Source organism: Mauremys mutica, chromosome 1 (assembly GCF_020497125.1).
Source record: "Mauremys mutica isolate MM-2020 ecotype Southern chromosome 1, ASM2049712v1, whole genome shotgun sequence".
Classification (NCBI taxonomy): Eukaryota; Metazoa; Chordata; order Testudines; family Geoemydidae; genus Mauremys; species Mauremys mutica.
In genome coordinates this window covers 338,456,514-338,481,021 of record NC_059072.1, presented here as the reverse complement: position 1 = coordinate 338,481,021, position 24,508 = coordinate 338,456,514, and the positions used below count along the sequence as shown (strand labels likewise).

The window sequence follows — 24,508 nt, the reverse complement described above, 5'->3', positions numbered from 1 at the left end:
ACGGTTACATATTGTCGAAATTATAAATAAGCAAAAGCTTGAAGGTGGGGATGGTGATTATTAACTATTTGAATTGGGGTAGCATCTAGAGCCCCCCAGTCAGGATTTGGGGCCCTGTTGTTCTTGGCAGTACACGTGCACATATAATGAAAAGAGGGAGCTGCCTATAACCTAGGAGGAGAGAGAGCAGGTGGATACAACAATCGGATGGTGATTGACCAGGGTAACAGTGAGCTGTTACAATCAGTATAATACCCTGCAGTTGCAGTGTACCACTGATCAGTGTGTTTTGTGGGCATCACTTTGGAGTTGAGTTTTAAGGAGGGATTTGAAAGAAGATAATGTAGTGGCTTTTCAGATTGTTATGGAGAACTCCTCCCAGGCTTAAGGCAAAGATTGGGGGAAAGCACCAAAGTGTTGGAAGGAAAATTGAACAAGTGGGCCATAAAGGCTGGAGTCCTGGGCAGAGCATAGGCAGGAGGGGATTGCATGGAATTGTAAATTATTTTTAAATAAATCTGCCATGTAGCCAGTGCCCTTAGATCGCCTATCCTTGAAAATATGTTCCAGTTTACCTGGCTTTAGATCTGTGTGGCCTTGAATTGATTCTTGGCCCAAATTTCCACTCCTACAATAGGATTGTTGCTTAAAATATGATGAACACTTGTGGGACCCTTCACTGTTGTGTCTGGATACCAACATACTGACTGATAGTACATCACAGTGCAATATATGGGGCTGAGAAGGGTACGGGATTTAATGAATGCTTAGTCCGGTAAGAGAACAGATTTAAACAGAAGGAAAATTATCAGTTTTGTGGCCTTGATGATAATGAGAAAACAATACAATATGTATCCAGCTCTCTGGTAACACCCACAAAGCTAATGTCTCTATAGCAATTCAAAGTTCCAAAATACTAAGTCATTCCGATTATTGCTGGAAACCTAGGTGTTGTGAATCTCTTGTTTAGATCATTAATGATCCTCTCTATCCTCTCTAGGATAGATCATTTTACTTAAGATCAACTTGCTTTCCCATTGAATAATCTTGCTATTTATTTTGATTATGGAGGTGACTGTTTAACATTAAATGATGCCTTTCGTCTCCTCTGCCCCAGCACGTATATGAATAACATATCATACAGATCTGTAAATCAAATTGTATTTCTTTGAGTGCCTGTTTAGTGAACTGACTTGACTTCAGTAACTCTTAGTCACAGTTGCTTTACTGATTTATTTATTTCATGTTGTCTGTAGGTTCTTATCAAAGTATTGGATAACAACGATAATGGCCCGGAATTCTCTCACCCGAGTTACGATGTCACGATTTCGGAGGACATCCTCCCTGATACTGAGATATTGCAGGTCGAAGCTATAGACAGAGACGAGAAACACAAGTTGAGCTACACTGTTCACAGCAGCATTGACTCAGTCAGCATGAGAAAATTCAGAATTGACCCCAGCACAGGGGTACTATACACTGCCGAGAGATTAGACCATGAAGCTCAAGATAAGCACATCCTTAATGTAATGGTAAGAATGGACCATAAGCTTGGTACCTAGAACACTATCATTGCTGTTCAAGGTGTATATTTGCTTTAGTTTTTGGAGAAGCAAAGAGTTTTCAGTATGGTAAATAGTAATTAATTTAATCTTTTCCTGCACTGCTGTGCATTGATTTTACATTTTTTATTTAAGCTCTGCAAGACTTATTACCGGTACATTTTATGTAATATGAAATGATTTGCCATCTTGATGGACAACAAACAAGAAATGTTATAATCTCTTGATGTCTGGCCCTTTCATCTGAGATCATTTTCAGAGTTTCTGAAGAAAATCTAAAAAGTTCTTTGAGAAGTCGCTCACAGAAGAATCACTTTCTTGCCGTTCACACAGCTGCAGCCTTTGGAGGCATGGCAGCCTGATATATAGTTTACTTATATAGGTTTATTTCAATGTAGTAGATATTTATATACCAAATAGCTTCCAGCTACATTTCCAAACTTTGGAGTAGGCAGAGAAAAAATTAATTATCGGTTTGTATGCTCAATGTGCCTAAATTATAGAGCGGAACGTGCTCTGCTTTGATGTGGAAGTTGCATATTATGAAGTGGAGGTTAATTTTAAAACAAAACAAAGAACTAAATTAGTTTAAACACTGTAACCTACTAATTTTCCTTAGCCATCTAAGAGCCCTGCAGAATAAACCCTTTGAAGCACCACCATGTGGCCTGTTAGATGCAAGGCTAGCTTTAGGAGGAAACAACTTAGGCACCATCCTGCATACTTTTTCTCATCTTCAGGCAAGCAAAGCCCAAGGAGAAGGCAGGCCTCTGGTGAGTGAGATGTGACAGGAGCTAGGAAGAAGTGCAGACATGACTATAGAGACACCAGGGCATGGAGATCATTGCTGGGACAGTGTGCTTAGCCTCCATATTATGTGAAGTTTGCTTGCTTTATTTAAGAAGAACCAAAATATTCAAGGTTGTCTTACACCTGCCGGTAGGATCTTCACTGTAGCCAGTGCTGAGATTTTGGATGTGGGAGTGAAAGAAGCTACAGGAGTAAATAATAGCTTCAGGTCTGCAAGGTTTTGAGTCCCTCTTGCGAGATTTGATCAGTCCCCATTGATGGCAGTCTAAGTGAAGAGTGCTCAGCACCCCCTAGGATCAGCACTATTCTTTTTACCATGGGTACCGTGATCTTCAAAAATGTATGTACATATTTGCTGATACAAAAATCTACACGTACCTATATGCACAAGTTGGGTTTTTACATGCAAATGATTAGATAGCCACATAACTGGTCATTGTGTGTCCAATCACATACATTTTTTTTTTGGAAAGAAGGAACAAAGTTACGTAGATATACACTGTACATACTGCTGCTTTGTTCCCACACTATGGTGTCAGTGAGGGGCATGGCACGTAGCAGTTTATATTATATTTGTCAGCATTAGAAAACCTTTGGCACAAACTCAAAACTGAACATCAAATGAGACATTACAGCATTATTTTGTATCACTTTAAAAACCTACATCTTCGGTGCGGGGCACCAGGAATAAGTTTACAATAAATTAAATTTAAAAATACCCTCCAAGTCTTTTTCTCCTCTTGATTTCTCACTTTGTGCCATATCTTCTGTTTGTCTGTCTTTTAGATTTTAAGGCCTTCAGGGTGGGAAAAAGTCTGTATTTTTGTATTGTACAGCAGTGAGCACATTGCCAGGGCTCAGATAGTTATTACTGCTGCTAATAAAGTTATTTCAAGATGTTTCTCCTGCATTTTTTCTTTAGGTTCGAGATCAGGAGTTTCCCTATAGAAGAAACCTGGCCAGAGTCATCATAAATGTGGAAGATTCCAATGATCACAGTCCCTACTTCACCAGTCCTTTGTACGAAGCCTCGGTGTATGAGTCAGCAGCTATTGGATCTGCTGTTTTGCAGGTCACTGCTTTGGATAAAGACAAAGGAGAAAACGCAGAGCTTATCTACACTATAGAAGCAGGTTAGAGCACAGGGACAGAAAAGTCTGCAACGTGATGCATTCTATAAACCAAAAAGAGTGATTATGCTGGCTTTAATTCAGAGATAAGGTAACACTAAGAAAACTTGACGGATTCTTGATCCTAGCTATCCCCTGATGAAAGTGTACAAAAAGTACACATTCTTGTCTACTGTTTTCAATATTTAAGCTACTGATCAGAGAGAGTTGACTTCATTTTAATTAGATGGCTATGGAGGCTTTTACCTCTAGGTCATTGGTTCAAATTATCCACAAGTCAGTAAGTGAAAGTCATTCCATCTGATGTCTATTTTTTGTTTTACTGGCTTCATTCTAGTGCAGTGGACAGGATGGCTTCATCATAAACTAACACAATGACAGTTGGTGCTAATTGGCATCTTTGTTGACATTTTAATCAGAGGAGCAGGGAGACTGAGGCCACTTTTGCTGGCATAGGGTATGATATCTCTCCTCCTCCCAGCCAAGATTTCTATGCATGCGAAGGCCCTAGTATTAGAGGCATCTTATACAGGTATAAAAGTGTTTTGGCTGGTACAGCTTATCTCTCTCACTGAACCGGTATAAGCTATACCAGCAGTAGCACTTCATTGCTCATATAAGCTGTCTCTACACTGGGAAGGTTTGCCGGCATAGTTATACTGGCAAAAATGTTAAGTATAGCTTAGGCCTGAGTTTCCTTTCTGGCCCTAGAGTTGGTTACTCCAGAATAGAGCTAATAGCAAGACTTTTTGGAAAGTTGCATTGACTTTGTCCATGCTGTGCTGCTGCTGTGGAAAATTAGTGGATGTGAATCTCCAAGGTTGTCAATCCTGTATTTATCATGGTTTAATTTCCCTAATGCATCTCTGTGTGTGTGCATATATATGTAAGAGGTGAACATTTTATTGCTTTTATAGATCTGAGTTTAGAAACCATTTCCAAAGCCGGAAATTAGTATGCATTCAGTAGAGATACTTGCAAAAAGTGAGAAAATGGAAAATCCTATCTCTTAGATTGCTTTTGTGTTGCTGCTGCACTCTGCACTTTAAAATAATGTGAATTTTCCATTTTAATAATAATAATACTTGGTACCTATATCACACTTCTCAACTGTAGATCACAAAGAGGAATCCCATGCTCCATGATGGTCCCAATGATTAATCAAGACACAGACTTCACTTATTAGACCTTGATCTTGCAGACTGATCTATGCAGGCGACACTTATGCTCTCCTAGAGACCCATTCGCTTCAATGGAGCCATGCCAATTTACACCAGCTGAGGATCTCGCCCATTATTCTTAGTATCATAAACATATTAATAGACAAACACTGAGCATACCTATGAAAACCCGGTTCAGAAAGTTCAACATCTGAGCCAGTTTCCAAAATATGTAAACAATCCTCTTCATTTCTCATTGAGATATCAAGAGTTTTCCAATGGCCTCAGAATATTTATTGTTTGTGATATTCATGTAGCTTTAGGCTTTCCAGAAAAACTAAGGCTACATACCCAGCCCTGAGCAACAATATTTTCTTGGCTCTGTGACTGTCTCATGTTGTTTAAGTCATAGAATCATAGAATATCAGGGTTGGACAGGACCTCAGGAGATCATCTAGTCCAACCCCCTGCTCAAAGCAGGACCAAACCCAACTAAATCATCCCAGCCAGGGCTTTGTCAAGCCTGACCTTAAAAACCTCTAAGGAAGGAGATTCCACTACCTCCCTAGGTAACCCTTCCAGTGCTTCATCACCCTCCTAGTGAAAAAGTTTTTCCTAATATCCAACCTAGACCTCCCCCACTGCAACTTGAGACCATTACTCCTTGTTCTGTCATCTTCTACCACTGAGAACAGTCTAGATCCATCCTCTTTGGAACCCCCTTTCAGGTAGTTGAAAGCAGCTATCAAATCCCCCCTCATTCTTCTATTCTGCAGACTAAACAATCCCAGTTCCCTCAGTCTCTCCTCATAAGTCATGTGCTCCAGCCCCCTAATCATTTTTGTTGCCCTCCGCTGGACTCTTTCCAATTTTTCCATATCTTTCTTGTAGTGTGGGGCCCAAAACTGGACACAGTACTCCAGATGAGGCTTCGCCAATGTCAAATAGAGGGGAATGATCACGTCCCTCGATGTGCTGGGAGTGCCCCTACTTATAAGGCCCAAAATGCCGTTAGCAACAAGGGCACACTGTTGACTCATATCCAGCTTCTCATCCACTGTAACCCTTGGTCCTTTTCTGCAGAACTGCTGCCTAGCCATTCGGTCCCTAGTCTGTAGCAGTGCATGGGATTCTTCCATCCTAAGTGCAGGACTCTGCACTTGTCCTTGTTGAACCTCATCAGATTTCTTTTGGCCCAATCCTTTAATTTGTCTAAGTCCCTCTGTATCCTATCTCTACCTTCTGGTGTATCTACCACTCCTCCCAGTTTAGTGTCATCTGCAAACTTGCTGAGGGTGCAGTCCATGTCATCCTCCACATCATTAATGAAGATATTGAACAAAACCGGCCCCAGGACCGACCCTTGGGGTATTCCGCTTGATACCCGCTGCCAACTAGACATGGAGCCATTGATCACTACCTGTTGAGCCCGATGATCTAGCCACCTTATAGTACATTCATCCAGCCCATACTTTTTTAACTTGCTGGCAAGAATACTGTGGGAGACCATATCAAAAGCTTTGCTAAAGTCAAGGAATAACATGTCCACTGCTTACCTCTCATCAATTAGGAATAGGTTTAACTAAACTGAAATAAGCTGCTCTCAACCTGAAATAAGAGTGCCTGCACAACTTTATGTACTATACACCATAAATTAAACCATGCAACTTTCTCATGGTAACAAACCCTAAGGAACCCCCCATTCTTGTTTACCTGTCTCTACTCTGGAGATTTTGTAAGAATGACAGGAATTGGAATTTCACTTCCTTAAGCAAATAAGAAGATAATGTCATAAGTTGTTCAAAACAGAAAACAGTTAAATACAGACCTGAAAAGCAGCCAAGCTGGACAATCTAAGTAGTCATATGTATTATTTATGCATGTGGTCAGAATGCAGATTTATTATTTATATCACGGTATCCTCTGGAGGCCCCAACTTAGATCAGGAACATTGCCCTAGGAAGGGTTCAGATGCACAGAAATAGTCCCTGCCCTGTGTGATGGGGTTGCGTGTGACGGTGTGGGGCAGGGCTCAGCAGCCCTGGGGCTCACTTCCTGTTTGTCTTATGTTCCTAAGAACTCATGCTTCAGGGTTCCTGCCAGCCATCTGCAGGGGTCAGAAAGGGATTCCCATGTATTCTGGGTTGGGTGTTTTTAATCTCTTTCCTCTGGCGCATTAAGGACAGGCTGGAGATGGGACACTGGGCAGGGAAGGCCATGGCTCTGTGGTGGCACTGACCTCTTTCTCTCAGGTGCGTGGCTGGCTGGTTCTTGCTCACATGCTCAGTGATCACCATATGTGGGGTTGGGAAGGAATTTTCTCTCAGGTCAGATGGGCAGTGACTTTGGGGGATTTTTCGCCTTTCTCTGCAGCATGTGGATACAAGTCTCTTGCCAGGATTATCTGGGTATCTCACTTAATCATTTCCCTGCTATTCCAAGGATCTTGGTCATCTTCCTTCCTTCCTATTCTCTGTTTGTGGCACATAATAGTCTGGTCTCCCATCGGCTGTAATACTTTGGTTTAATTTTGGTTGTTGGGTTTAGTGTGCAGGTGCTGGGTGGTGTTGGTGTTCCTGTCATACACAGGAAGTCAGACAGGATGATCTGGTGGTCCCTTCTGGTGGCAAAGTGGGAATAGAAGCCAGGTTTCCTGAGTCCCAATCCTGTACTCTATCCATTGCTTCATACTGCCTCTCTACTGGTTCTGCCTCCCCCTGTCCTTCCTGTGAACTTCTTCCAGTATGGTCAGCCAGTGTCAAGAGTGCGAGCAGCTCCAGCAGAGTATCAGACAACTTACTGTCTGGGGGAGGAGCTGGTCTCAAGCTCTGTGGACAGACAGCTGTGGCTGATTTTGTCTGATTTGAGTTCATGTTCCTTGCCACAACATGTGACTCTGTGCATGATTAATTAGGCAGTGCTCCTCTCATCAGCCATACAAATACATGCGGCACAGCATTATGTTCAGATGTAGTGTGTTGGGGAAATACAGTTCTGCACAGAGTACATCACCATTCTACGGGTGGCCTTTTCTTTGAAAGAAATAGATGCAATAAGTTTTATTTATTGTGGCCCTCGGGAAAGGCAATAGATTAATAACCCTGGAAGAATTAAGTCCTGGTCATCACAGAATGAGCACAGCCTGGGCAGCTGCATTTCAAGTGTACCCACACTGCCACACCAATATGCCTCAACCCTTTCCTAAGGGATCACCCCAGGGAGAGAGGGCACCCAGCTCTCTGTCTCTGTGTCTGTTCCATCCTTGGCCAGTCTGCTATGGCTTCCAATATGAGAGCCAAAGAAATGGTGTTTTAGAACAGTCTAGATAGTCAAAACAAACTAAGGATGGGTGAGGAAACGGAGGAGAAGAGACTTGCCCAGTGTAAGTAGCGGGGGTCGGAACAAAACCCAGGGGCCTCTGTTCCACTAGCACTGGGGCAGAGGCCAGCAGATCACTTTGCTCAAGGTCACCAGACCTGAGCATCTACCTGAAGCAGATTCCAACCGGCAACCTAGTGATAAAATACTCCTTGTTCCATAACCCGAGCCATCTACTCCCCTCTGTGCTACTCCTCCATGATTCACTCATTGGGATATAATTTTATATCCCCTATTATAATGTGTGTGTGTGTGTGTCGGGTGGGGGTGAGGGCGTGGGATTGGTTTATTGCTTTTTTTAAAGAGGTAGACAGCAAACCAGTCAAGAATTGCACATGTCCTACTATTTTTATTTACCCAGCTGTCCCACAGCCCACTGGTTCGTCTTGTCCACCTCTGATGTCTCGTCTGTGAGACTGTGAGCTCTTTGGAGAAGAGACTGTTATTTACTGTATCCTTGTACTGCACCTACCACAATGGGACCTCAACCTAGGTGCACCACAATACACATGATAAATAATGTAGTGCTGTAAGACTATGGCTACAATGCATTTGTAATATAGTACATAATGGAAACAGAACATAAGATGATTAGAAATGATATTTAGGTTATTAGATGGCCATTTTTAGGCTGTATGTTTTCCTCCTTTCTACATAGTATATCACAGAATCATAGAGCTGCAGGGTTAGGAGGGACCGCAAGAGTCATCTAGTCTAGCCCCCTGCCAAGATGCAGGATTTGTTGTGTCTAAACCATCCAAGACAGATGCTATCCAGCCTCCCTTTGAAAACTTCCCTAGGCAGTCTGTTCCATTGTCCTACTGTTCTTACAGTTAGGAAGTTTTTCCTGAGATTTAATCTAAATCTGCTATGCTGTAGTTTGAACCCTTTGCCTCTTGGTCTGCCCTCTGTGGCAAGAGAGAACAGTTTTTTCTTTATCTTTTGTTGTGGAGCCAATACACCCCTTCACTCTTTGGGGCATGGGGAAGGCCATGATAGCCCCACAACTGAGACCCAATGACCACCCTGAGCCTCAGGGCCTAGTGGCCAGAGTCAATATGGCTGCCCTCACTTGCAGGGTCGTGTGACCTGGTGGCCTGAGTCAGTATGGCTGCCCTCTTAGTCAAGGCTGTGTGACTGAGCAGCCAGTTTGGAAATGGGCCGCCATCTAGGGGTGGCTGGCAGCCAGGGTAGAGGGATCCAGGCCATCCCTGCTCCACCAGGTCCCAGCCCATGGCCCTGATAGCACCAAATGGATTCACCACTAGATTAGTGAGGATCCATCCGAAACGTGCTGCCTTTGTCCCGGTTCCACAACCGGACCAATCTTTAGTTCCCCTGGGTTACTTCCTACCCTGTTTTCCAGTGTTGCTGTCCACACGTCTCCTGGACCTCTGGGCTCATCAGCTTGCAAAGCTCCCAATGACTTGGGCTTCCGTGGGTGGCCTGGTATTGGCCTGGGTCTCGGCACGCTTGGCTTCCATGATCGGGGGCTCCAGCAGCTCCCAGGAAGGAGCCTGCAGTGAGCACTCTCTCTCCTCAGCCCCAACTGAGCTGGCCTTTTATGCTGAAGCTCCAGTTGGAGCATGCCCAGCAGTGGCAATGGGATGTGGTTTCCTCCACCCACCATGTGGGGTTAACTTCTCCTTCTCTAGTGTGGGGTAAGTACATCCTGTCACACAGCCTTTCACGTATTTGAAGACCACTATCATGTTCCCCCTTAGTCTTCTCTTCTCAGGGGTGAAAGTGAAATTGAACTCTTACCGGTACGGGGGCCTCAGGCGGAAGGGCCGGGGCTGAGGGGTCAGCGTCCCCCAGCCAGCCCATCTGCGCTGCCTGGCCCGTGCTGCCCCGGGGCTCCAACGGCGATTGAAAGGGCCCAGGGCTTTTAAATCACCGTCCCCAGGGAAGCTGCTCCGTTTGCACCCCCTGTCAGTGGCCCGGGGGAGGGGGCAAAAGGGGCAACAACATTAAGTTTTAAGCAGGGTCCTTTGCCACAGCAGAGCTTTAACGTCGCTGCTCCTTTTGCGCGCCGCAGTCGGTGGTGGCAGCGCTTTAAAGTCAGCTGTACGGGCCGGTACCAGTGGCCACTTTTTACCGGTACACCATACCAGCCCACACCGCCTTACTTTCACTCCTGCCTCTTTTCTAAACTAAACATACACAGTTCCTTCAGCCTTTGCTCATAAGGCTTGCATTCCATCCTTTTGATCATCCTTGTCACTTGCCTCTGGATCCTTTCCAGTTTCTCTACCTCAGGGATAGGCAACCTATGGCATGCGTGCCGATGCCGAAGGTGGCACGCGAGCTGATTTTCAGCGGCACTCACACTGCCTGGGTCCTGGCCACCAGCCAGGGGGGCTCTGCATTTTAATTTAATTTTAAAAGAAGCTTCTTAAACATTTTAAAGACCTTATTTACTTTACATACAACAATAGTTTAGTTATATATTATAGACTTAGAGAAAGAGACCTTCTAAAAATGTTAAAATGTATTACTGGCACGCGAAACCTTAAATTAGAGTGAATAAATGAAGACTCGGCACACTACTTCTGAAAGGTTGCCGACCCCTGTTCTACATCCTTTCTATACAGCAGTGACCATAGTACTCCATCTGAGGCCTAACCAGTGCCGAGTAGAGCGATGCTATCACCTCCTGTCACTTGCATGCTATGCCTCTGTTATTGCAACCCAAAATTGCATTTGCGCTTTTTGCAACAGCATCATGTTGTTGACTCATTTTGCGGTTGTGAGCCACTACAACTCCCAGATTCTTCTCAGCTATGCTGCTGCCAAGCCAGTTATCTCCCATTCTGTATTTGTGCATTTGGTTATTCTTCTCTAAGTATAGCACCTTGCATTTGTCCTTGTTGAATTTCATCTTGTCTTTAGCCCAGTTCTCTAATTTATCTAGATCCCTTTGAATTTTAGTACTAGCCTCCAAAGTGTTTGCATATAGGTTTGTCTTCTATAACTGCCTGTTGTTTCTGTTTCATCGTGAGCTGTGTCTGCTATTCCAGGCTTCAAGCCTCCATTTACTATAAAACTGAACTCCTATGGTTTCATTATGCACAGATGCTTCAATCCTAGATGTATCAAAATTGAGGCTTCAGTTGCTATAATTTCTATAATCTGTAAATTGGGTGCAGTGAGGATGCTGATTTTAACAGCTGGGCTCAGATCATACACAGCTTCTTCATTCACAGGAAGTACTTTGAATGATGAAAGCAGTAGTCGCATCATTTAATAAGAAATTTCAAAAGGAGAAAAACACCCTCCTCCCCATCCTTACATGCATCAGTCTGTGACTGTAACTAATTCCTATTAGCTATTAGTACCAAAATAAAACTGCTCTGCCATATGCAATGTTTGTCAGTGCCAGCAATGTGCTCATCCTTGTGGGAATCTGCACCCCAGGCTTCTCAGTGAACAGCACAAGGTTTGGGTTAGCTAGCATAACCCTGGGCCTCTGCAGCTCGTACGGGTGTGTGTATAGCTGATATGTGGGAGCCACTATCATACTGCTTTCTGCTGTTTGGACTAGCCTCCGTGCCTCAGAACCTGCAGCAAATACGGATAGTCTTAGCAGTCAGTTACAGCTATCAGAGAATCTGTATTTATTTACTTCTTAGGTCACCACATAGTTTATTCTTCAGCTGAAATTTTCACACATGCTGCACAACAGCTGTAGCAGTTGCCACTAAAAGACCAATATGTCTGTTAATCTGTAAGGTGCCACAGGACTCCTTGCTGCGTTTACTAACGGTTACCACTCAGTAGTGTATGAGAAATGTTCTTACAGGTGTCATGGACCCTTGACTCTAGCAAAAAGATCCCAGGAATAGTCTCCATGATAATCTACCATGATATCAAGAATGGTTTGATAATAAAGATAATAAATAAACTGCCACATTTTAAGCAGTTACTTAAGATGCCACACAAAAAAATGTTGCCTAGTAGAGGCAACATGTAGTAACAGTCCATTAATGGCTATTAGCCAGGATGGGTAAGGAATGATGTCCCTAGCCTCTGTTTGTCAGAGGGTGGTGATGGACGGTAGGTGAGAGGTAACTTGATCATTACTTGATAGGTTCACTCCCTCTGGGGCATCTGGCATTGGCCACTGTCGGCAGACAGGATACTGGGCTGGATGGACCTTTGGTCTGACCCACTATGGCCGTTCTTATGTTCTTAACAGTTAAAAACTTGGACAGACCCTGAAGTTTTGCATCTGTCTCCTGAAGAACGGTTAGAGGGTATATCACGTTAGTTTAAAAAAAAAAAATCCTATGATCCAAACACATTATTTTCTCCTTTATGCAGTCAATGACCTCTCTGTCTGCATATGCTAACACTGATCTCAAAACATTTTTTACAAAATCTTATTAATCTAGATTTCTCTTTCCTGAGAAATCAAATAGTAAACCTCTCTGACACAAGATACTTCTATCTATTTTATATGGTATTGTTCCTTGTAATTTTTCTAAATTATATTCTAACACTTTGTAGTCAGTTTTTTGTAGCCTTGAGCTACAGTAATCCTCTCTCTATAGTTGCTTAATAGCCTCTTTATTTCAGGGCATGAATTGTTATTCCTTTATCAAGCAATTGGCTTGTTAGCCTTTGATCCCCTTTTTGTGTCTCAGGTATGCAACTATTTGATAGTCTAATTCCATAATGTGGGGGGTGCATTTTCCCACATTTTACTTTTGCATAATATACATTGCCCACATTTTCAAACCTGGGATCTCAAAGTTAGGCTCTTAAATTCATGTGTAGGCACCTAAATAGAAGTTTCAGAGTGGGTTTCAGTGGTATTGAGTGCCTGCACTAACCATTAAGATCATTTTAAATATTTAAAGACAGAGAAAAAGACTTTGTTTTAATCAATACGAAACAAATGTATAAATCAAGATTTTCAAAAAGGGGCTTTTAGGGCCATATTTACACACCTGAATATGTGGTCTGATTTTCAGAAGTCAGTTGAAGTTGCTGGATGTTCAGCACTTATGAAAATCAGGCCACTTATCTGGGTGGCTAAATATGGATTTAGGAGCCCAGATTTAGGTACCTGTTTTTTCTATTCTGTGCAATTACTAGTATTACTGATGACCGCTCGTGGGTTAATGTGATGGTATCATAGTCAGGTTCCTTTTATAACATATAATTTTCTGAATTGTCAGTATTTCACTTCTAATATAGCTTTCAACATTTATATTTTAGGAAACACTGGGAACACATTCAAGATTGAGCCAGTTTTAGGCATCATCACAGTATTGAAGGAACCGGACTTGACAACAATGGGACAGTTTGTTTTGTCAGTCAAAGTAACTGATCAAGGTTCACCACCACTGTCTGCAACATCAATTGTACGCATTTCTGTGACCATGTCAGATAATTCCTATCCAAAGTTCACACACAAGGAATACCAAGCAGAAGTTAATGAAAATGTTAATATTGGAACTTCAGTCATTTTGATCTCTGCAATCAGTCAGTCTACATTAGTTTATGAGGTCAAGGATGGGAATGTGGATGGAGCCTTTACTATAAACCCATATTCTGGAGTCATCACCAGTCAAAAGCCACTTGATTATGAACGCACTTCCTCTTACCAGCTCATTGTTCAAGCAACTAACATGGCAGGCATGGCATCAAATGCCACCATCAGCATTCAGATTGTTGATGAAAATGATAACCTGCCAGTTTTTCTCCTCTCCCAATACTTGGGCAGCATAAGTGAAGCTGCTCCTATAAACAGTATAGTCCGGAGCTCAGCCAACAACCCACTGGTGATACGAGCCACGGATGCCGACAGTAATCAGAATGCTTTGCTGGTTTATCAGATTGTTGAATCCACTGCTAAGAAGTACTTCACTGTAGATTCCAGCACTGGCGCAATCAGAACAATCGCAAATTTAGACCATGAAACCATAGCCCACTTCCATTTCCACGTGCATGTTAGAGATAGCGGAAATCCACAGCTCACAGCGGAGAGTCCAGTCGAAGTTACTATTGAAGTAACTGACATCAATGACAATCCTCCAGTCTTCAGTCAGGCTGTGTTTGAGACAGTCTTGCTTCTGCCCACTTATGTTGGTGTAGAGGTTCTTAAAGTCAAGGCTACAGACCCGGATTCAGAGGTTCCACCTGAACTAACATACAATCTGATTGAAGGCAATGTGGACCATTTTTTGATTGATTCAAGTACTGGAGTACTCACCATAAAAAATAATACTCTTTCCAAAGATCACTATATGCTTATAGTAAGAGTGTCTGATGGGAAATTTTACAGCACTGCTATGGTGACCATAATCGTAAAAGAAGCCATGGATAGTGGGCTCCATTTTACACAAAGCTTTTATTCCACATCTATCTCGGAGAACAGCACTAATATCACAAAGGTAGCTGTGGTGAATGCTGTTGGAAACCGTCTCAATGAGCCCTTGAAGTATGATATATTAAACCCGGGGAACAAGTTCATGATCAAATCCACCTCGGGAGTCATTGAAACGACGGGCATCCCCTTTGACAGAGAAAAACAAGAGCTATATGAGCTGGTCGTTGAAGCAAGTCGTGAACTAGATCATCTGCGTGTGGCCAGGGTGGTTGTCAGAGTTAACATTGAGGACATCAATGACAATGCTCCGGTGTTTGTAGGGCTGCCTTACTATGCTGCTGTACAAGTTGATGCTGAGCCCGGTACCCTAATATATCGAGTGACAGCCATTGATAAAGATAAGGGTGCAAATGGTGAAGTCTCCTATCTGTTGAAAGAAAACTATGGGCATTTTGAAATTGACAGACAAACTGGTAGTGTCACTTTAAGAGAAGCCTTCAACTCTGACTTATCTAATATAGAGTATTTAGTTATCATCCTTGCAAAAGATGGTGGTAATCCATCATTGTCTGCTTCAGTAGAACTTCCTATTACTATAGTTAATAAAGCAATGCCTGTGTTTGACAAGCCCTTCTATACAGCTTCTGTAAATGAAGACATAGAAATGCACACCCCAATTCTTAGCATAAATGCAACCAGCCCAGAGGGCCAGGGTATCATTTATATCATTGTTGATGGAGATCCCTACAACCAGTTTAACATTGACTTTGACACTGGTGTTCTGAGTGTCATCAGCCCATTGGACTATGAAGTAAATTCTGTTTTTAAGCTGACAGTACGAGCCAGTGATGCCCTCACTGGTGCTCGGGCTGAAGTCACTGTGGACTTAATTATTAATGATGTAAATGATAATCCTCCCGTTTTCGATCACTCGGCCTATAATGCCACCTTATCCGAAGCATCTTTGATTGGGACTCCTGTGTTGCAGGTTGTTGCTACTGATGCAGACTCTGAAAATAACAAACTTATACAGTATCAGATTGTCCAGGACTCCTTTAACAGCACTGATTATTTTCACATAGATAGCACAAGTGGCCTAATCCTGACAGCCCGTATGTTGGATCATGAACTATTACAGCAGTGCAGCTTAAAAGTCAGGGCAGCTGATAATGGATTCCCACCACTGAGCAGTGAAGTTCTCGTTAGTATTTATGTGACAGATATGAATGACAACCCTCCAGTTTTTAACCAGTTAATATATGAATCTTACATGAGTGAACTGGCCCCTAGGGGCCATTTTGTGACTTGTGTCCAAGCTTCTGATGCTGACAGCTCTGATTTTGACAGACTGGAGTACAGTATTTTGTCTGGAAATGATCGGACCAGCTTTATAATGGACAGCAAGAGTGGCATTATAACTCTGTCTAACCATCGGAAACAGAGGATGGAGCCAATGTATAGCTTAAATGTCTCTGTCTCGGATGGATTGTTCACCAGCACAGCTCAGGTGCATATCCAGATCCTTGGTGCTAACCTCTATAGCCCCGTGTTTTCACAGAGTATTTATGTGGCAGAGGTAAGAGAAAATGCTGCCCCTGGAACTAAGGTAATCCATGTAAAAGCGACAGATGGAGATTCTGGTATATATGGCCAGATAAACTACTCCATAATAAATGATTTTGCCAAGGACCGATTCTTAATTGATAACAATGGACAGATCCTAACAAGTGAGAAATTGGACCGAGAGAACCCTTTGGAAGGGGATATCAGTATATTTTTGAGGGCCCTGGATGGAGGTGGGAGAACAACTTTCTGCACCGTGAGAGTGATCGTAGTGGATGAGAATGACAATACTCCCCAGTTTATGACAATAGAATACAGAGCAAGTGTCAAAGCAGATGTTGGAAAAGGTCATTTGGTCACCCAAGTGCAAGCATTAGATCCAGATGATGGAGCTAATTCAAGAATCACCTATTCATTGTATAGTGAAGCCTCTGTTTCAGTGGCAGATCTGCTTGAAATTGATCCTGACAATGGATGGATGGTCACCAAAGGTAACTTTAACCAGCTGAAAAACACTGTTCTGTCATTCTTTGTCAAAGCAGTTGATGGTGGCATTCCCATGAAGCATTCCCTTATTCCTGTCTATATCCATGTTTTACCTCCAGAAGCTCTTTTGCCTTCCTTTTCCCAACCCCAATATTCTTTTACAATACCAGAAGACACTGTCATAGGAAGCACCCTTGACATTTTGCATGTTTTGCCAAGCCAGGGTGCTGTATATAGCACCATTAATGGTGAATTAGCTGAAAACAACAAAGAAGGGATTTTCATCATAGACCAAGACACTGGAATCATAAAGCTAGATAAGAGACTTGACCATGAGACAAATCCTGCTTTTCACTTTAAAGTTGCAGCCACCATACAGCTAGACAAAGTGGACATTGTATTAACTGTGGATGTGGAGGTTAAAGTGTTGGATGTAAATGACAACAAGCCTGTGTTTGAAGCTGCCAACTATGAAGCTGTAATAATGGAAGGGATGCCAACAGGGATTAATCTTATCCAAGTTAAAGCAATTGATGCAGACTGGGGTGCAAATGGGCAAGTCACGTATACTCTTTCAGCAGAATCAGAGCTGGACAAGATCATGGAAGCCTTCACAATTGATGGCAACAGTGGGTGGATCAGCACATTGAAGGACCTAGATCATGAAAAGAATCCCACTTTTACTTTTGCAGTGGTGGCTTCAGATCTGGGAGAAGCTTTTTCCCTTTCATCCACCATCTTGGTCTCTGTCACTGTGACAGACATAAATGACAATGCACCAATCTTTGAACACGAGGTGTACAGAGGATCCGTGAAAGAGAGTGACCCTCCTGGTGAAGTTGTGGCAGTTCTCAGCACATGGGATGAAGACACATCTGAAGTCAACCGGCAGGTTAGCTATCATATCACAGGTAAGAAAGTTGCAAACCCCTTTTCTTCCTGAAACCTGTTCTTATTGAAGAACTGAGATTTAGTACAGATTAGCATGAAAGATTTAGCAGGGTTTCAAGTACATCCTCAGCTTGCAAGCAAGTCAGTTCTGTTTCTCTTGGATTTATTATTCTTAATTTGACCAGAATTTTGTAGCAACTAGTGAATCTTAGGGATAGAGAGAAAAAGATTTGTGTGTGTGTCACTCTCCCTCCCCCCCTCCCCAATTTCACAGCCCAAGACTTCATGCTGTGCTGCAATGTAAGTGTAACCCATCATGATTGATGTGTCAGCATGGGAAAGATCAGAACTTAATGTATCAACCAGGGAAAATGAACAGCATTTATTCTCAGGAGGAAAACCCTTACATTTCTAAGCACTTTTTTTTAATTAAACCCTTCCCCTTTCAGAGAGGGGAATTTTCATTTAAAAATTCAATTTAAAAAATCACTATCTGTGGAAAAATTGATGTGCACTGTAAATTAGGGAAGGAGGAATACCACACTTTCCCCACTTACCAGAAGCATCGTATCACAAACCAGGGAAGCAATAACCCTCCTCACTGCTGTTCTGGTTAGCAGCTGTGCAGTAGCTAAATGCAGCATGGTGTAAACGTTATTTCATTACTAATATTTTTTCCAAGCATGGTAATATTGTTTGTTCCTATCATGTTATATTTATTGTCATTCTTTTTCCAGAGCAAAATTAAATGTCTGTATGTGTTGGGTGGGGAGAGGGAGGTGGAGGGGGAAATGAGGTGTGGTTATTTTGTCTATGTCTATATCTGTTGTCTGCATTCTCCAGTACATTTTTGGGAGTAAAGTAAATATATTAGCAGCTGTGCAGGATGGGAGGCAGGTTCCTCCTGCCTCCCATCCTGCACAGCTGCTAATATATTGTAATAACCTTGTCATTATTGGTGTGCACCACTGTCTGCACTGGATAGAATTAGAACTGTTCCCGGTTTTGTCATTGACTCAATACTGCTAACAAGTAATGGGCAAAAATAAGAAGTCTCATTTAGCTCAAGTGGTGCATGGGTTTGTGTATTTGGGGCTGGAGGATCTGAATTCTATCCAAGCTTTTGCTATCAAATGGAGAATGGCTGTGGCATGTATGTGGTATGGTAACAATCATGAATTCCTAGGTGCCATGGATTTGTCGTCATATACATTCAAAATACCACAAGTTTCAAGTGATTTAATAATTCATTTTGACCATTTGAAAAGAGTCTTTATTCAGTTTGAAAGTAAATTCTTCCACACCTGTAAAGGCTAAACTGATATATTAATAGGGTATCATAGAATAGTGTATAAGGACAGGAGGTGAAGGGTAGTTTTGTGAGTAAAGAACAAAACTGGAAGGCAGGAGTTCTATTCCTGACTCTGCCTCCCACTTCCTGTGTGACTTGGGTAATGCACTTCCTCTCTGTGCTTCATTGTCCCTGTTTGTAAAACTGGAATAATAATGCCCGTGTCCTAGAGGCCTTGTGACACCTATATAATTATTGTCTGTACGGAGCTTTGAGATCCTCAAATGGAAAGTGCTGTAGAAAAGCAAAGCGGTGATGTTTAAATTGGGAGTAGTTTAGTTCACTGAGATAATTATTAACTAGCATTTTTTCCGTTTATGTAAATTGTCCTGAAGTCTTAAATCTCCTGTTCTAATGCACAATACAGATACATTATGTATTAATCCGCTTTCATTAATTTGAGAAAAATACCAGTTCAATACCAGTCTCCTCCCATAAGACCTAAAAGTTTCAAAACTATCCCTTCCTGATTTTATGTTGTCATAGTACATTCTAAAAATGCTACTACTGAAAAAACAAGAGGTTTAAAAGGCACATGTGATACCATTGCAACTGCTAGAACATAATACCAAAAAGGCTTTGCTATCTTCAGTTTTTTAAGACATCCTCTTAGATATGGGAAATTGTGGAATGAAAATCATCCAGAAACATTTAATTCTATTGGCTAAAAAACAAATGTTAAAATACAGTTGCATTTTCACTAATGAAACATTCAATTCATACTTTGAGTTCAAAATGAGTTCAGCTAGTGGACTTGAACATTTCATGACATCAAAATAGCTGGGGATTTTTTTTCAGTGACTGTGTCATTTTGAGACCCAGAATATTGTTCTGTAAATACAGCCATGCCTGAGCCGTTCACGGGAGCAAGTATGGATCACTGAATTAAAGGGAAAAGAAAGTAAATGATGAGAATGGCATTTGGTGCACTCAGAATAGCCTTTCATACCTTTCCCTGAGGAAATGCAACACACACAGAATGTGTTGAAAAATCGCCTTTTAGATGAGGCATAAAATCAAAGCTCTAACCACTTGTGATGACTAAAGGTCCCATAGTACTTTCCCCAAGAATACAGTCATTAATCTCAGTGTTCTGGCCAACGTCTAATATGGATAATAACACTGTGCTTGACTAACATGCCCCTCCCACTTTTAGTTTAACTTAGATACAATTCTTCAGTTCAGACCTGTTCTTCAGGCTTGCTGTGTGCTGGTAAACAGCTGCCGTTTTCGAACGCAGAGCCATCTGCATTTCACTGGTGGAAGATGTGATGCCTATTTGCCCATTTATTGACAGTCCTTGTTAAACAATTTGGGATCCATACCAATGAAAGCCACAGTATAAAAGCTGGCTGTTAAATATCAGAAAGTTCCTGGCAGTGATAGCTGGAGATGGAAGAGGCACTGTTGCTTTTCTTGTGAGAGTGCAATTTTGGCCAGTTGCATGCAATAAACCATGGGCCCTTTCATGCGGGTTACTGAAGACTTGTCAGTATTGTTTTAGACAAATAGATAAGGCTTTCTTAGTGTTTGCAGTATTACAGGACCCTGTAATTACTGTAGGGGAATGCCCTTGCTTGTGCAAATATTTCAGGTTCTGTAAAGGTATTTAGATATCTGAGGGCTTGTCTGCTCAGGAAAACTCAGGAAAGTTAAGGCAAATCAACTAAAAGGTGTGAAGTCACCTTCAAGGTGGAGAGGGAGGTGGGGGAGGGGGCCTGATTCAAGGCAGACTAAGTTACTGTAGATTAAGGCCACTTTACTCCTTAATGAGGGCATCCACACACAGTGTGCATTGACTTCACACCTCTAGTTGATTTACATTAACTTTCCTGAGTGTCCCTGTGTAGACACGGCCTAAAGTAACTGACATAACCACTGTTTGAGGCTGTTAAGATTGCTTCCCTGTCCTTGAAGCTGCTCTGCACCCACAGTTTCTATTGAAGCGAGTGGGAACAGAGGATGCTCAGCATCTGAGAGGCTCAAGCCCTTAGTGAGGAGGCATGGGCTATAGCAGCTTCAAAGTGTGCCAGTGGAACTCAGTCTGACATCCACAGTGTGCCTGACCTACCTGGTGAGGAGGTCTGTTTAGCCCAGTGTCTGACTGACATCTGACCCTGGGCGAGGGTGAGCTGGTTGATGGCCATCTCAGATAAGCCTGAGGGGTAATGCTGGTAGATCGGGGGAAAACAACCAGAAGTGTGGCAGAGGTTATAACTTTGATCCAGCAAATCATTGAAGCCGGTGCCAATGTTTCTGATTAAGAGAGAAGGACCCCTTAGTCATCTCTTCTCAGTATTTGTGGAAGGGAGAGTTTGTGTTGTTTGTGGTGAGTATTATTTTTTTTTGTCTGTGTTTAATTTTGCCTGGGAAGCTCAATGGGTATTTAAGTAATTTTGGGGTGAGCGGCACATTTTTATTCTTGCTTTGTGTTCATTTCAAGCACCTCTGGGCAGATCCTCAGCTGGTGTAAATGGCCAGAGCTCTGCTGAAGTCAATGGAGACAATAAACCAGAGCTGAGGATCTGTCCTTTAGGGTATGTCTACACTGCAGTAAAACACCTGCGGCTGCCCGTGTCAATTGACTTGAGCTCACAGGGTTTGGGCTGCGGGGTTATAAAACTGTATTGTAGGTAAGTGGCTCTCTGCCAGGGGTACACATACCTTGGGGGTACACAGAGGTCTTCCAGGGGCTATTCAGCTAATCTAGATGAGTGTTTCTCAGCCTGGGGTTTGCAGTCCTTGGGGGGGGGAGGGGCTCACAGGATGGGTTTTGGGGTGGGGTCACAAATGCCGGGTTGGTATTGAGGGGGCAAGCAGGGCAATTGCCTGAGGCCCCACACCACAGTGGGTCCTGTGAAGCTAAGTTACATGTTCCAGCTCTAGGTGGTGGGGCTCAGGCTTCAGCCTCACCACCTGGGGCTCTGGCTTCAGACAAGACTCACAAGTGGAAAAAAAAAAGTTCAAGTATCACCCTGAAATGTAAGTACAATATATATATTCCAGTTGATTTATTTTATAATTGTATGGTAAAAATGAGAAAGGAAGCAATTGGTCAGTAATAGTGTGCTGGGACACTTTTTATTTTTATATCTGATTTTGTAAGCAAGGAGTTTTTAAGTGACGTGAAACTTGGGGTACACAGGGCAAATCAGACTCCTGACAGAGGTATTGTAGTCTGGAAAGTTTGAGAGCCACTGGTGCAGATGTTTGGGCTTGGGGTGGAGTCCAGGCTCTAGGACCCTCCGTCCTTGCGGAGTCCAAGAGCCGGGGCTCCAGCCCAAGCCTGAACATCTATACTGAAATTCTGTAGCCCCACCGCCCAAGCCAGCTGAGGGTGTTTTCTTGCAGTGTAGACATACCATTAGAGTCATTCAGGGAGCCACTTCTGAGAGCCCAGGTATTTGCAGGAGGAGTTATATTGGCAGATATAAGAATATTGTCATAGAATCTCAGGGTTGGAAGGGACCTCAGGAGGTCATCTAGTCCAACCCCCTGCTCAAAGCAGGACCAATCCCCAGACAGATTTTTGTCCCAGATCCCTAAATGGCCCCCTCAAGGATTGAGCTCGCAATCCTGGGTTTAGTAGGCCAGTGCTCAAACCACTGAACTAACCCTCCCTCCTCAAAAGCTAAGGTGTAGTGGTGGTAGAATTTAGTGGGTTGTCTTTATCATTTGGGCAGCTCAGTAAGCATGTGCACTGTCTTAAATGATGTGTAAACACTATTGGTTTTAATATGCATAAAGTACCTACAATTCCAGATAGGCACTAGACATTTCTAAATAAATAAATATGAAATCCAAAGAAAGAAACAAAATAAATAACCACTCTAGTATGCACTACGAATAAGGAAGTCACAGTGATAACTCATGTGGTCAATATCTAGTTTTCAGCTACTCTTTTAGTTGTTATAACTTACGTATGTGCGCTTTAGTAATGATGTGTATCAAGATTTGTTTGTTTGGGATCAGCATGTTTGTGGATTTCATTGTGTCTAGCTGTTTTTTCTTTCATTAAACTTGAGCCCATGTTGGTTTTGTACCCTGTGCTGACTAGGGCATGGGGGAACAGGCCATTAGTCAAACTTCAAGTAACAAAAGATGAAAGATAATGCAGATTCTCTTAGCCTCAAAGTCATTCTGAAAAGTTGCTTTTATTTTTAGCTAACACTTCAGTGTTGTGACATTCAAAGCAGAACATAAGAAAACTGCCAACAGATTTTAAAGAATCCATTAATACTCGTAGTCAGGAGGCTTCCGTTTAGAAATTCTACATTATTCAGAGTGAAAAACTAATTAATTAGAATGCCCTTAGGACACAGAATCTGCTTAAATATGTTAGTGGAAAAGTTAATTAATCATTGCAGAATGAGATCTGCAGCAGGGCATACATACGAGTGCTAGAAAATGGTTCCCTGAGCCACAGCTTATTTTTTTCCTTCCCTTTTAAGAATATTTCCCAGACAGTATTTTACTGTTTACATCTCATTATTTCGGTAACACTTTATCATATGCCTTCAGTCTTTCATCAGCAAAATGTAGCAGCAGTGCTGAGCAATGGAGAAAGGAAGGATAATGATAACAAAAAAGGAAGAGACATATGAATCAAGCCTTTGATTCACATGTTTTCTGTTTATCACTAAGGTTTCTTGGTCATTCAGATGAATCTTCTAATAGAATAAGGGAAAGAAATGTGGGATCTTAAACACCCAAACATTTTATACACACTCCCATAATTCCCAGCATATGATATAAAAGCTATTTCATGAACAACATAGCGGTAATGACTATAGAGTTGTTCAAGGCTGGTGTTACTATTAACAGGACCAACAGCCAACTGATTGAAGTTTTTACCTCTCCTCTTTAATTAGCAATGGGATATACATGAGGTGGGTATAGTGCTTCATGTTAACTGAAGCTTGTTAATCATTTGCTTTAACCAAAGAACTCTCATGCACAGTGCAGAAAAGTATTGAATGCCATCATGAAGTTAAAGACATATATTTAAGGCTTTGTTATATTAAACAGAACTCTTGCTATGGCTGGTTCGCAACCAGCTGTGGAGAAAAATTATGCTTCTTTACCCTGATGCTGAACATAAATGGAGCTATTTTAATGTTAATCAGCATGTGCCTACCTTTTTCTACAGCCCAACTAGGATGTGCTTCATAGTTCAGTCAAGTCAATGGACAGACTCTCAGTGACTTGACTGGTCTTTGGATCCAGCCCATATTGCATAATGAAATACAATGGACCGTCTTTTGGGGAAATCCATTTTTTGTCACAACACAGCTTTAGCAAGGGTCTGATTCGGCATGGCATTGAGAATCCTGTGCTCTCACAGAAGTCACTGGGAGCTGAGGGCCTTTCAAGATTGTAGCCTGTGACCATTGGGTTACTATAAACAGAAAATGGTTAAGTGTTTGATATACCAACTTTATATTTTAATACCAATGCACACACTCAGTCTAAAGCTTCTATAAAATATGTGGCTGATCTATAATCTAAACTGCCCTCATTTTCTGGTGTGTGATATACGTAAAAGGCTTAACATATGTGTTCAACCTTTCTGTTTAGTTTTAAGTTCAGAAATGTGTCTCATCTGCCCTCTTTTTCCTGGGCCTGTCTACTTAAAATGCTGTGCCACTGTAGTATTTCAATGAAGACACTACCTATGTCGACGGGAAAGCGTAGGTATTTCACCTCCCCAAGAGGTAGTAGCTAGGTCAACGACAGATTTCTGCCGTCGACTTAGTGCTGTCTACGCTGGGGGTTAGGTCAGTTTAAGTGTGTCACACAGGGGTTTGGATTTTTCACACTCCTGAGCGATGTAGTTATAC

General features: G+C 42.2%; 1 protein-coding gene across 1 annotated transcript in view; it reads left to right on the top strand.

Moving 5' to 3' along the window:
- The window catches only part of FAT3 (FAT atypical cadherin 3), a 471,657-nt gene that overhangs the window by 350,883 nt on the left and 96,266 nt on the right, over positions 1–24,508 (top strand). Inside the window, exons 7-9 of the mRNA XM_045020047.1 lie at positions 1,257–1,532; positions 3,295–3,505; positions 13,264–17,337. Of these exons, the coding sequence (XP_044875982.1) occupies positions 1,257–1,532; positions 3,295–3,505; positions 13,264–17,337 (4,561 nt within the window). The remainder of the gene's footprint in view (positions 1–1,256; positions 1,533–3,294; positions 3,506–13,263; positions 17,338–24,508) is intronic.